This window comes from Mauremys reevesii, linkage group 11, assembly GCF_016161935.1.
Source record: "Mauremys reevesii isolate NIE-2019 linkage group 11, ASM1616193v1, whole genome shotgun sequence".
Classification (NCBI taxonomy): domain Eukaryota; kingdom Metazoa; phylum Chordata; order Testudines; family Geoemydidae; genus Mauremys; species Mauremys reevesii.
In genome coordinates this window covers 3,403,606-3,415,906 of record NC_052633.1, presented here as the reverse complement: position 1 = coordinate 3,415,906, position 12,301 = coordinate 3,403,606, and the positions used below count along the sequence as shown (strand labels likewise).

General features: G+C 48.4%; 1 protein-coding gene and 1 long non-coding RNA gene across 2 annotated transcripts in view; one reads left to right on the top strand and one right to left on the bottom strand.

The window, feature by feature from the left end:
* LOC120374989 overlaps positions 1-12,301 on the bottom strand; it is a 61,605-nt gene that overhangs the window by 16,466 nt on the left and 32,838 nt on the right. The window contains exon 2 of the long non-coding RNA XR_005586378.1: positions 6,612-6,748. This is a non-coding gene — a long non-coding RNA (uncharacterized LOC120374989). The remainder of the gene's footprint in view (positions 1-6,611; positions 6,749-12,301) is intronic.
* Positions 1-12,301, top strand: part of ASB18 (ankyrin repeat and SOCS box containing 18) — a 36,213-nt gene that overhangs the window by 2,476 nt on the left and 21,436 nt on the right. The window contains exon 2 of the mRNA XM_039495471.1: positions 3,133-3,400. Within this exon, the coding sequence (XP_039351405.1) occupies positions 3,133-3,400 (268 nt within the window). The remainder of the gene's footprint in view (positions 1-3,132; positions 3,401-12,301) is intronic.

Sequence of the window (12,301 nt, the reverse complement as noted above, 5' to 3'; positions counted from 1 at the left end):
CCCACTATGCCCCAGACTCCCTGCGAGATCTGGAACTTCATCACTCCACACTTCATCTCTCTGCCTCAGTTGCCCATGTCTAAAGAGGGGATAATACTTCCCTTGCCAATGCCTCACCAGCATGCTGGGGAAATCTATTTATGTATTTTTTGGTGGCACGACTTGGGTATTCTAGAGCTATTGGAGTACCTAGAGAGAGGGTGTACCTGCTCCCAAACATATGTAGCTCGTGATCTACAGAAGGCAGCCTGCAGGGTTTGACCTGCTGTGTGTGACAGCATATTGACTTTAGGGGATTGTGTGTACATAAAGCAAGCAGGGGGCGGTGGAACCGAACAGCCAGCACATGTCTGATGGCTAGCTTCACACAGGAGCTACAAAGCAGAGAAGCCAGCCACTTGAATGAAATACACACATGTAGTTCTTTGCAAATCCAAACTCTATCCCTGCAAGGGCAGTTGTCATGTCATGTTGACTTGCATCTGAAGAAGTGGGTATTCACCCACGAAAGCTCATGCTGCAAAACGTCTGTTAGTCTATAAGGTGCCACAGGATTCTTTGCTGCTTTCTCATGTTGTAGAGGAGTGGACTCACCCCTGTGGCGCCTTCTGCTGGTGACTCAGGGAATTAGCTCGATTTCCACCCCGGAGCGCCCTCTGCAGGCCGGTGATCCGCCTGTCGTCTGGCCCCCGTGTCCCTCCCGGACCTGGTGCCCTTGTACCTGGGGTGCTGCCCCCTGGCAGTAACCCCTTTCTCTCAGGGTCTCCCCCCCCCCAGACCCCCCCCCCTCTCTCTCAGTAGCACTGCCAGTCATTGTCATCCCCCCCCCGCCTGGGGGCACTGCAAGTATCATTATTCATCACTGGCTGGTTTGGTTTTGACCCTTGCCTTGGCCTGCAACCCCTGCACCCCCAGTACCTGTTGGCCCAATGCTAGGCCGCAGCCTGGGGCTTTCCAGGCTGGAGCTCCCCAGCTCCTCTGCCTTTCCCCAGCCCTGCTTCACTCAGGTACCCTGTCTGTAGCTCCCTGCAGCCAGGCCCGTCTCCCTCTACAGGCAGAGGGAGACTCTCTGTCTGTCCCGGCTTCTCTGCCTTTATAGGGCCAGCTGAGTTTGTTTGGGGCGTGGCCCCAGCTGCAGCCACTTCCTCCAATCAGCCCAGCCTAAAAGCTGCTTTCTCCAGCCACAGCCCCTTCCCAGGGCTGTTTTTAACCCTTCAGGGCAGGAGCGGGGTAACCACCCTGCTACACATGTCCAGGGTGACTGTAGTATCAAATTCCTGTTTTGGCTGTTACTTCAGGCCCGCTATATGTCCAGCTAACGCAGGCTTTCCCCCTGGATGAACAGTAAGCTGCACACCCAGGGGCCAGGCATGGCCCTCAACAGGTTACAAATCTGTATTAGATGCAGGTGGGTAATTAATGAGCTGTCTTTTAAAACTTCTCAGCATGGGCTCAGGGGAAGAAGTTAAGTCTCTGAATAAGGTACCCTTTGCGGCTCATTACAAGCACGATATCGATTCTTCCATCATTATAAGCCGGTATTCCTGCCATGTGAAATCCTGCCCATTGATGTGCATTCACTGGGGAATTTTCTTTTCCCCTATAGCCACCACTGCTCAGAGTGGCTAACAACCTTAAACGGGCCTTTTGAAAGCCCCAAAGTTTTCAGAGAGCGAAAAAATGTACAGTGCACTGCTCTGTTTTATTCAGCAAAAGGGCAACGGCTGCACACACCGAGAACTAAAAAGGGGGAAAGAAATAAACCAGAATGGTGTTGAATGAGGAGCCAGGAACCCTTTTTGAGAGCAATGCGCATTAAAGAGCTGCAAACGCACAGGCATTTTCTGCAGGTCAAAACTGTCTCAAATTCCTTTTCCTGCCCACTGTGCGCCAGGCAGGAGAAGGGAGGGGGCCCACGGGTGCCAACTCTCTTTGTTTTGCTTTGTATTTTAATTGCTCCCGCTGTCAAGCCTGGTCTCCACTACCTGGTTAGGTCGACATAAGCTGCCTTACGTCGCTGTGGAAATGTCTTCACTTAAATTTGGCTCCCATCAATGTAATTTGCCCATCGATGCTGATTTAAACAACAAGGAGTCCGGTGGCACCTTAAAGACTAACAGATTTATTTGGGCATAAGCTTTCATGGGTAAAAAACCCCCACTTCTTCAGATTTTTTTACCCACGAAAGCTTATGCCCAAATAAATCCGTTAGTCTTTAAAGTGCCACCAAACTCCTCGTTGTTTTTGTGGATACAGACTAACATGGCTACCCCCTGATACTTGACACTATGTTGATTTAGTTACACCATTTCCCTGAGTGGTGTACAGTCATGGTCAATGTACACAGGCCGACGCAGCATCATTGTAGACACAGCGCTGCATACATCAACTGTTACTGCCTTTCGGGAGCCATCCCACAATACCCCACACTGACAATACTCTTGATACAAGCACTCCTGGTGAGGCTGCACAGCACCGACACCAGGAGCGCACACGAGCCATTTTGTGACTGCCGGGGCTGTATGCCAATGTAAGTTACGTTGACATAACTTTGTAGTGTAGACAGGGCCTTAGTTTGTGCAGCTGAAAAGTATAACATTTACTGTATGTCTTGTATACAATAACAGGCCACTTCACTTTGCATGGGCCCTTAGCGTAGCAGAAGCAGTTAGCAGCACATATGCTGTTCAATCTGTATTTAGCTGTTCAATCTGTGAATACCTTTCCCAGACCTGAATAAAAGCTCTGTTGGTGAGAGAGACAAGCTTTCGAGCCAACAGAAGTTGGTCCATCAAAGATCCCATCTCATCCACCTTGTCTATCTGGTGTGAAAGGGCAAAGTCTCTGACATCTGTGTCTGCCACTCACCCCAGTCATTTATCGGCTTCCCTGTGGTACTGTAATGATCAAAGCTGGGCAGCTGCTAATGAAGTTATCCTCAGCCCTGGGAGGAAGGGAAGCACGGCTTCCACTTTGCAGATCAGAAACTGAGGCATTTAAAAATTAAGGGACTTGCCCAAGGTCACGCAGAAAGCATGTGGCAGAGCTTGGATGTCAGGAGTCCCTATCCTGTGCCCTAACCACAAGTCCATCCTTCTCACCTCTCTCTCTCTCTCTCTCTCTGCCCTACAGGCCTGTGGACCCTAGAATACAAGAGGGAACTGACCACCCCACTGTGCATCACTGCCAGAAATGGACACACTGCCTGCGTGCGTCACCTGCTGTTCTGGCGGGCAGACCCCAACATGGCTCCAGGAGGCCAGAGTGCTCTGCATGAGGCCTGCGAGGGGGGCCACACGGACTGCACGGAGCTGCTGCTGGAGCACAAAGCCAACCCCAACCTCCTGAGCGAGGAAGGTTTGGCACCACTGCATCTGTGCACCAACCAGAACACGCTGGGGTAAGGAGAGAGCTGTGCCAGGCAGCATGTACCCACACACACCCTTCTCTCCCATTATTAACCACCACCACCCTTGCAATTGTAATGTTCTGTCATAGGTCTCACCCCCACTCTGAACTTTAGGGTACAGATGTGGGGACCTGCATGAACACCTCTAAGCTTAATTACCAGCTTAGATCTGGTCTCGCTGCCACCATCCAGATTTCTGAGTTACCTGGAAAACTCTGTCTTCCCCCCAAAAAACGTTCCCCTCCTGGGTAGACTTGAGAGACTCCTCCACCAAGTCCCTGGTGAACACTGATCCAAATCCCTTGGATCTTAAAACAAGGAAGAATTACTCCTTCCCCCTCCCTTTTTCCCCCCACCAATCCCTGGTGAGTCCAGATCCAATTCCCTTGGATCTAAAAAACAGGGAAAAAATCAATCAGGTTCTTAAAAAGAAGGCTTTTAATTAAAGAAAAGAAAGGTAAAAGAAAAAAAAACCTCTGGGGGACAGCATACAAGCTGATCTCACAGACAACAGATTTAAAACACAGGATGTTCCCCTGGGCAAAAAACTTAGTACACACAAGAATACCCAAATTTGATTACTCCCCTAATTCCACAAAGACAAGTTACAAAAGAAAATAAACATAAACCTATTGATTCCTTTCTAAAACTTACTACTCTGATAAGAGGCTGGTTCCTTGATCTTTTCCACTCCGGCTGAAACTGATACTAAAACAAAGGAAAACTTCCCTCCTTCCTTTTTGAAACATCTTGTTCCCCCATTGGTTCCTCTGGTCAGGTGTCAGCTAGGCTAGGTGAACTTCTTAACCCTTTACAGGTAAAAGAGGCATTAACCCTTAACTATCTGTTTATGACATGTTCATTTAACCTTCCCTGTGCAGTTCTTCTCTCCACCAGTTCATATATTCTTCTCTACCTGGACCTGCTCCAGAGCCCTTTGGAGCCTATAGAAAGACTCCTATAGAACCTATAGCATCTTGGTGATTGCTCAGCACTAACCTACCCCAAGCAAAGTGACTTTCCCCTATAATACTGAGTTCAAGGGGAATTCGAGTCAGAAGAACTTGCATCAAATTAACAGCTTCTTACACGCCAGATGTACATCCTGTGCGTAGTCAGCATCTCCTCTCCTGACTCTGTTAATGACTGGAATAGGTTTTTACTACTTGTTAGCCCTTCAGAGCCAATATAGCAACAGGGAGCTGGATTTTGGCTTGGCTAACCTCTCCAGGCATAGACTCTTTAAGTCCAATGCACAGCTGTGTAGACCACAATAGCAGCTTAACTCCATCTATCATACCCCTCTGCATTATCTAGATGATGAGAGATTATGCAACACCAAGACCAGTCAGACTTTCAGGCTGACAGAACAAAACGTTGATTTAGAGGGAGTACGTCTGAGCAAAACCGGGAAATGTTTCCATTTTCCCACAAAACAAGTTTGATTTTCATATCTTGGAATAAGGAAAACTGCAACGCTGTCTCCAGGAGAGATCTCGGTGTGAACATGTGGCTCTCTCGCCTCTAACATCCTGTATCAACTTTGCCTCACTAGTCAGCCAGGCAGATGACACACATGGGGAGGGGGGGTCATGCAGGATCATGTGCCCTCCCCTCCACCGATTTGCTGCTTGGTTTGTACTGAGCATGCTCAGTAACACTGCTAAAGTCGGCTGCCCTCCCTCTGCCCCCCCACTATCGGCAGGCACCAGTCGCCTCTACAGCCAGGCAGACCCCTTTCAAAAATATCAAGGTGCAGCAGTACATATAAAACAGTTAGGGTGACCAGATGTCCCAATTTTTGTAGGGACAGTCCTGATTTTTGGGTCTTTTTCTTATATAGGCTCCTATTACCCCCACCCCCATTTTTCACACTTGCTGCCTAGTCACTCTAAAAACAATGCTAATAACCACAACCTACATATGCCACAGTCCTGGAAAGAAGAATAAACATGGACCACCCAATGCCAAGTGGATGAAAGTGGTAAAGCTATGTCGCTTCCACTGATTTGGTATTGGGTGGTTGTGCAAAACGGGTAACTTACATGCCAAGGGAATGAGAGTTGAGTATAGCAGGAAGAGCAATGGACAACAAAAGATCAAACCCCTCCATGCTGTAATTTCCATTCTGATGGAAAAAACTGAAGCCGTTCCCGCACTGGAGTCACATTGGCTTTACATCATGTGACCGATCGAGATTTACCTGCATGCAGGGGTACCAACTCTGTATGCCCATTGAATACAAGTGATAGTGTTACCCCTCTCTGACCCGTGACATAACTTCTCACTACTGTTTATATTCAAGCCGAATTTGGCCCTGTTGGCCGGCTTCTGACTTCAAGCCAAGTCCATGCTGCTATCATACCATTCAATTCAGTGGAATTACTCTTGATTTATTCTATACTAACTGAAAGCAGAATTAGGCACAAACCTTTTCAGGCAAACTTCCAAAACAGCCCAGTCTCTTTTCCAGCAAATAAGAGCTTGTAGGTTTCCAGGCCAGCCTCAGTTAGTGTCTCACTGGGGCCCCACTGCACTGGCTCCCTGTTCAGCCACTGCTGCTCCCCCATAAGCCTCACCCAGACCTGCACCCAGCTGTAACACCTGGCACCCACAGCCTTGTTCCACACACAGCTCTGCACACTGTTCCTGGGGACTCCAGTTTGCGTTCAGCTTCTTTGCAGCTCCTGGCTCACCGTGCAGGCCAGCTGCCACTTCCCAACTAACCCCAACCACTTTCAGGGCCTTTCTCGTTACCTAGCCAGCAGGAACGATGTGCAGCAGGGAGGGAACGGATGGGAGTTGTAGTCCCCAGCTTAGCAGATCCAGCACACCTGTTTTACCAGACCTATTACTGCCATGTGACAATGACAAAATCAGTCTCTTTCGTCTAACACTGAACAAGGAACTTCAGCAAAAATGCTTGTTTCCTGTATTCCAATAAAGTGACTCTGCTTCACTGTAGAACTTATGCCTACAAGCTTTGCCCATCTGCTGCTTCCAGCTTACTGCAACAAATGTAAAGAAGCAGTACCCGCCACTTCACATCTTTCCCCCCACCTCTTTTCCCCATTAGCAATCTCTAACAATAGATAATGTTTAACTAATTCTAGGTCGAGATCCAGTCACAATTTAGCCTTGAGGAGGATTTGTATCCAGGTGACTCACGGCGCTTATCAAATCCAAACAAGTGGAGACTCACGTTCAGTATGGTTAGGACTCTTCTCTGCAGGATTATCTCCCTTCACCCTGGCCGTGATGTACGTAGGTTCACAAATGAGCTGGGTTTGGAATCTGCTGCGGGTGCTGCCTGCTCCTTCTGTAGTGAGGACTCAGTGGCTGGGGGGAAAACAGGAATTCTAGTCATGAAAAAGTTTGAGGGTGTTGGCATTTTGGCACTTGGATAAAATCAAGACCTTTTGAATTTTTTCATGGCGCATCAGTGAGCCACCCCAGAATAGCCCTCTGGTCAGTGCCCTCACCGGAGATATAGAAGACCCAAGTCCAAGTCTCTGCTCTGCTGGTGTCAGAGCAGGACTTGAACCTGGGTATCACACATCCCAAATGAGTGCCACTAAGCTATTGTCAGGCAGTGCTTGCCATCTCTCATACACCAGAAATTCCACCATGGAGCTGAGAAATCTTCCTGATAAATTGGTATTTTCCCAACAGTGAGACATGTCATCTAAGAATCCTGGCCACCTCTAGTGAGACTTAATTGGTCTCTGTCAGGTGGACTCACATGGGGCCCAGGAATGGAGCACAGCTACATCTGGTGACAATGGATGGTGGCCAACGTTTTGCCTTATCCAGTCTTATCAAGACTAAGTGTCTTTCTTTTAAATGTGGGTATGTTTTGAGCTACATGCCAGCAGCTAAGGAAGACAGCCTGAAACTTCATAGATCTGGCACCTTTCAGCCTTGCGCACTTTAAGCCAGGCCATTTAGGAGGATGATTTATTTTTTCCCCACTTGATCCAAGTGTTACCATTGACCTATCATCAGCTGTCATGCCCTATCACTCAGCAGAGCTAATACAGGGACTTTTTGTATGCTCGTAGCTAGTTGTACTGCTCTCTCCACCGGTCAGTTCATATGCATGAAATAACAGTCTCCCAAAAGCATGGAATTCAGAGCCAGCAAACTGTGGTCCATTATCAGGGACTCTCTTTCCAGAATGCCACATGAGACAAGATGTTCTGACCTGGAGAGTTGTAGGTCTAGTTAGAATGTCTACAGATGTAAAAAAATTGTCACTCCATGTAGGTGCGTCCCTTTCATGCAGCTCTGGTGCTATTCTTTCCCAAAGGCATATGCAGTGTCTGGAGCACTTACATGGAAGATATTAAGTTCTCTGAGATATCTTCCTGGTCATTCGGCAAGACTCATGTGATTCTATCTTAAATTTTAGGCTCTTCCCTGTGCTGGGCCACCACACTGCCATTTGGGCTCAATCCCAGCATTCTCTAAAGCCCTGGTATCCTTCATGTATCCTGCAAGGACTGTTGACCATACTTAATCAGACCTTCAGCTTCAGAGCATAGATTTTATGAGCTAGATGTGGGACCGTGGCAAGTAACTTGGCCAACAATGTCTATTGCACACCATTTGGGGGGGGGAGGTGTGCCAGCAGTAATGGCTATTTTAATCATTTTTGTCTTTGGTGGTGGTCGGGCAGAGGCCAGGTCTTTTCTAGTTACTAATGGCAAGAGCAGCTTGTGGTTGTGGGCAACCTGAAATGATCAAGACTGTACAAGTAGCATATTAAACTCTTGCACACCCCTACAGAGACAAACATTCTCTCTTGGGGGACAAAGGTACCTAGAATAGGCCATAAACTGCCAGCCGTATCTGTGCCACTAGAGTAGCAACTCACCAAGAGTGTAGCCGTTGGCATTTGCTGAAATGACTGTAGGGATGTATTACCTCCATTTCACAGAGTCTGAGGTTACACAGGAAGGCTGTGGCAGAGCAGGGCCTTGAACCTGGGTCTCTGGCTAGCCCCCTAACCACTGCACCATCCCTCCTCTGGTGTCTCAGCCCACATCCTTAGGGCTTTAGAGTCACATAAACAGCTTGGCCTTTTGAGGATAAGTTAGATATAAATCTGCCTTCATTCTTTATATCTAGAAACAGCATCAGCTCTAATACAGTCCTATAGCTTGGCTCTAGGAGTCCTCTGGCTCTTCCCTCGTCCTCTATCAAGCACATGCCCTAAAACATGCCATTGGGTTTGCTTCAGCGTACACGCCTCATCACTTTAGCCAAGCAGCCACACAACTGCCTTAAGAACTTACTTCAATCTTAAATTCTTCCTCAGACTTCCCACAGACAGAAACTTCATCCATATGAACTTCCTCCCTCCAGACTCCATTGACTCACGTTCACTGTCCCTTGTAAGATAGCTGGCTGTGTCACCGAACAGACGGTGACCTCCGCCATTTTCCTGAGCATGGCTGAGCAAATCTCATCTGTCCTGTGTCAGTCCTTACCACACCTACCATGTTACTGCCCAGAGCTCTTCAGAGGCCATTTCTATGGCACTTCTCTTCCTTTACTACCTGTACCTTGCTCCCATGGAACACCCTGCCCCCACAACTGAACTGCAAAATCAACACCCATTTTCTTCCACAATGCCTACAACCAAAAGTTATCCATTAATAAGATAGGTGATAGAGCACTTGCATATAGCTGGGGCATTTAAATATGTTAAATGTGCATACTATGATTGCATCTCTCTTTCCACCCCATTTATACCACTTCTTGTCTTGGGCCCCAATCCTGCAAATACTTACACAGGTGTTTGATTTCAGTGTGACTACTCATGGCAATAAAGTAAAGCATATGCATAAGTGTTGACAGGGTTAGGGCCTTTATAATCCATGCCCTTGTTGTCTGTGGCCAGTAGCCAGAACTAGGGTGCTAGCAGGATTCAAATAGAGCAGGTCAACATTTTTCAAACCCGGATTTTTTTGACCACGTTTCATTGATTGTGAATTTCAAACAGGGAAATAAAGCCCACAAAAAAAGTACAAAAAGTAATCTTTTTGACCCACTATCCAAAAATATTTTCATAAATAAAAATAACCGAAGTTTAAACACAGTACAAGTTTTTTGTTATTATTAATTGTGAAAAAAATTTTACTGGCACGAGAAAATAATTAAGTTGCAGTAATCTGAAAAGAAATACCAGGTCTGAAATTTTTACCAGCAGTCATTCCACAGACAAGTGAAATTTCAGGAGGGATGGTCTGACCACACTTTATGGAAACACGACTTCACTGATCATTTACAGAGGGTCAGCGCAAATCAGAGACACCACCCCCCACCCAGCCCTATAGCACATGGCGGCTGGTGAAGACAAGCGAATGTATTGGTCACAGCATTGCTATGCCATACAGACACTGTGCATACTCACACGACACCAACAAATGCTCACAGTTTCAACACGGTTGCTCACCAAAAGCCCAGCCCTAAGCTAAATTCACCCACTGTCTTCCCCACCGTAGAGGGGAAATGAGTGAGGGAAGGGGCTGGGGCTGTTTTCCACAGTTACTGCCTGTAACGGGCTCCCCACTCGCTGCTACTGTGCCTGCTTGTGGCTGGGTCTGGGGATTTAGCTTTCACCCCCTCTGGCACCCCCTTCCGATGCTTACTTGCACTGCGGCCCCTCTCTCTCCTTGACTCGGTCCTACTCCATTGTGACTCAGCTTTCTGGGCAGGTCCCTATATAGTTCTTCCTTCTGGGATGACAAAGTCCCACCGGACAAGCTGTGCAGACACTGTCTCAGGCGGTCTCCTCTTCCAACTCCAGGTCCTGTGCTACTGGGAACCTGGGCCAATTGTTATCCCCAGGGACCCTCTCACTGGCAATCCAGGTCTGCTCAGTCTCCAAGCTGGCTGCTGTTTCCCTGGACTCCTCCCTACCTCCCCTCTCTATCTCCTTGCCTATCTCTGGCTTCACCCCAGGAGCTTCCTCCACTCCCCGTGGCTACTTCACCTCTCTAGATCTCTTGTCAGACTCTCTAGTCCAGGGCAGGACCCCAGGGCTTGACCTCCTCCTGTCCCTGGCCAACTCTCTTCCCTCTAGGGCAGAGGTTTTCAAACTGTGGGGCACGCCCCCCTAGGGGGGCATGAAGGAATCTTTTGGGGAGCAAGTGGCAATGCCAGGCAGCTCATTCCAGCCCCACATGGCAGGGACTGGGGCAGCCTCTATGGGGGGTGGGGAGGAAGCACCACCTCCCCTCCCCCCCAACTTACCTCAGTGAGCCACCCAGCCTGTGGGTCAGCGTCAACATCCACTGTGGCCACACCCATTTCCGCTCCAAGCAGTCTCTGCGCCCCACGCTGGCTCTGCCCCCAGAGACTGTCTCACGTGCCTTCCCGAGGGGGGTGAGGGGCAGGTATTGGCCCTGCCCGAGTGGTACTGCTTGGCTAGAAGGTAGAAGCAGCCCACTGCTGAGGAAGCCTTGGCTGTGCCATTGGAAAGTAGCTGTGTATTTGAAACTTACAAGTGCAGGTAACTTAATTAAAGCTATGCAAAGGTCTCTGCTAGCTTTGTGAGCAGCTATATTGAGCATACTTTTGCTCGGGTCTATTTTTGTCTCGGGGATGTAACCAAAAATTGTAACTTGGGGGGGGTGGGGCTCAGCTCAAACAGTTTAAAAACTGCTGTTCTGCAGAGTGACTGCAGACCTCCTCCCTGCTCTCACTTCCTGGCTTCATAATCCCATCCCAGCTCCTGCCCAGCTGGGCTGCACAAATCTTAGGTTAATGGGCCCCTCCAGGCCCACATTCACCCCCTCAGAGTTTGTGTGGGGCAGACACCCATCACACAGCCTCCACTCCACGGACTTTCTGCCACGTGCCCAGAGCCCCCAGCGGCAGAAAGTCCACAGAGTGAAGGCTGTGACTGTGGAAAGCAGCCACAATACCCACCCTCACCCACTCCCCCTCTGCAGGGGGTCGGCAGAGCAATGGGGCAGGTGATGACCGGGGAGAGAGAGTAGCCAGGATACCATGGAACATGATGATGTGATGATTGCAGGCATCTCTGTAGTCTCTGCAGCAGTGCACATAGGGGGGGGTCAGGGGGTTTTTTTGCAGCCTCTGCTCATAATGGTGTCAGGGTGTGTGGTGGTGGAAACACTGCATCCGGGAGTATCTCTGAGGCCTGTTGAGAGGAGATACTAACTCAGATACCAACTTCATCAGTTGTGGCCCCTTTGCACTGATTCTAGTCTGACATGGCAATAAAGTAATGGCTGGAACCTCAGGAAGAATACACGTGCCATGTGTTACAGCAGGATAGATTAAGATGCTGGCATAAATGTTTAAAGAAACATTCATCCAGCTGTGACCTATGTCAAGTTTCAGCCCAGTATGACTTGAAGTGTCTGAATCATTAAAAACTTGGAAAGCTTTTTATTTAAAAAGCTAGGCTACCTCGATATCTTGGTAACAATGCTTACAAGTGTAGTGAACTTCATTGCCAGCCGGCTTCAAGGAAGTGCCACCCTGGTTTCAAACCAGTCCCCTTTAGACAGGTAGAGACGCTAAACAAAACTAGGTTGAGAGTCTGGGGTAACGCTACAGAACACAAATAAGATGGGCCAGATGTTGGACAGATCTGTGAGTCAGGCTCCTGAGGAAAGAAGGTATCCGCTCGGGGAGGCAGATTTCAAATATAAATCTCTCAAGCTTTCCTATAAATGTGAATCTTGGCAAAGCACCGAAAGATACTAATGATCCAACCAAAATCTATGGGTGGACCAAAGAACAACTTGATGATGCAGGGAAGCTCTTGCATGACACAAACAAAGCGAAAATGACTTTCCAAGAGGGTAGCTGGATGAATATTGTGTTGTGACACTGAGCCACAATTACTAATAA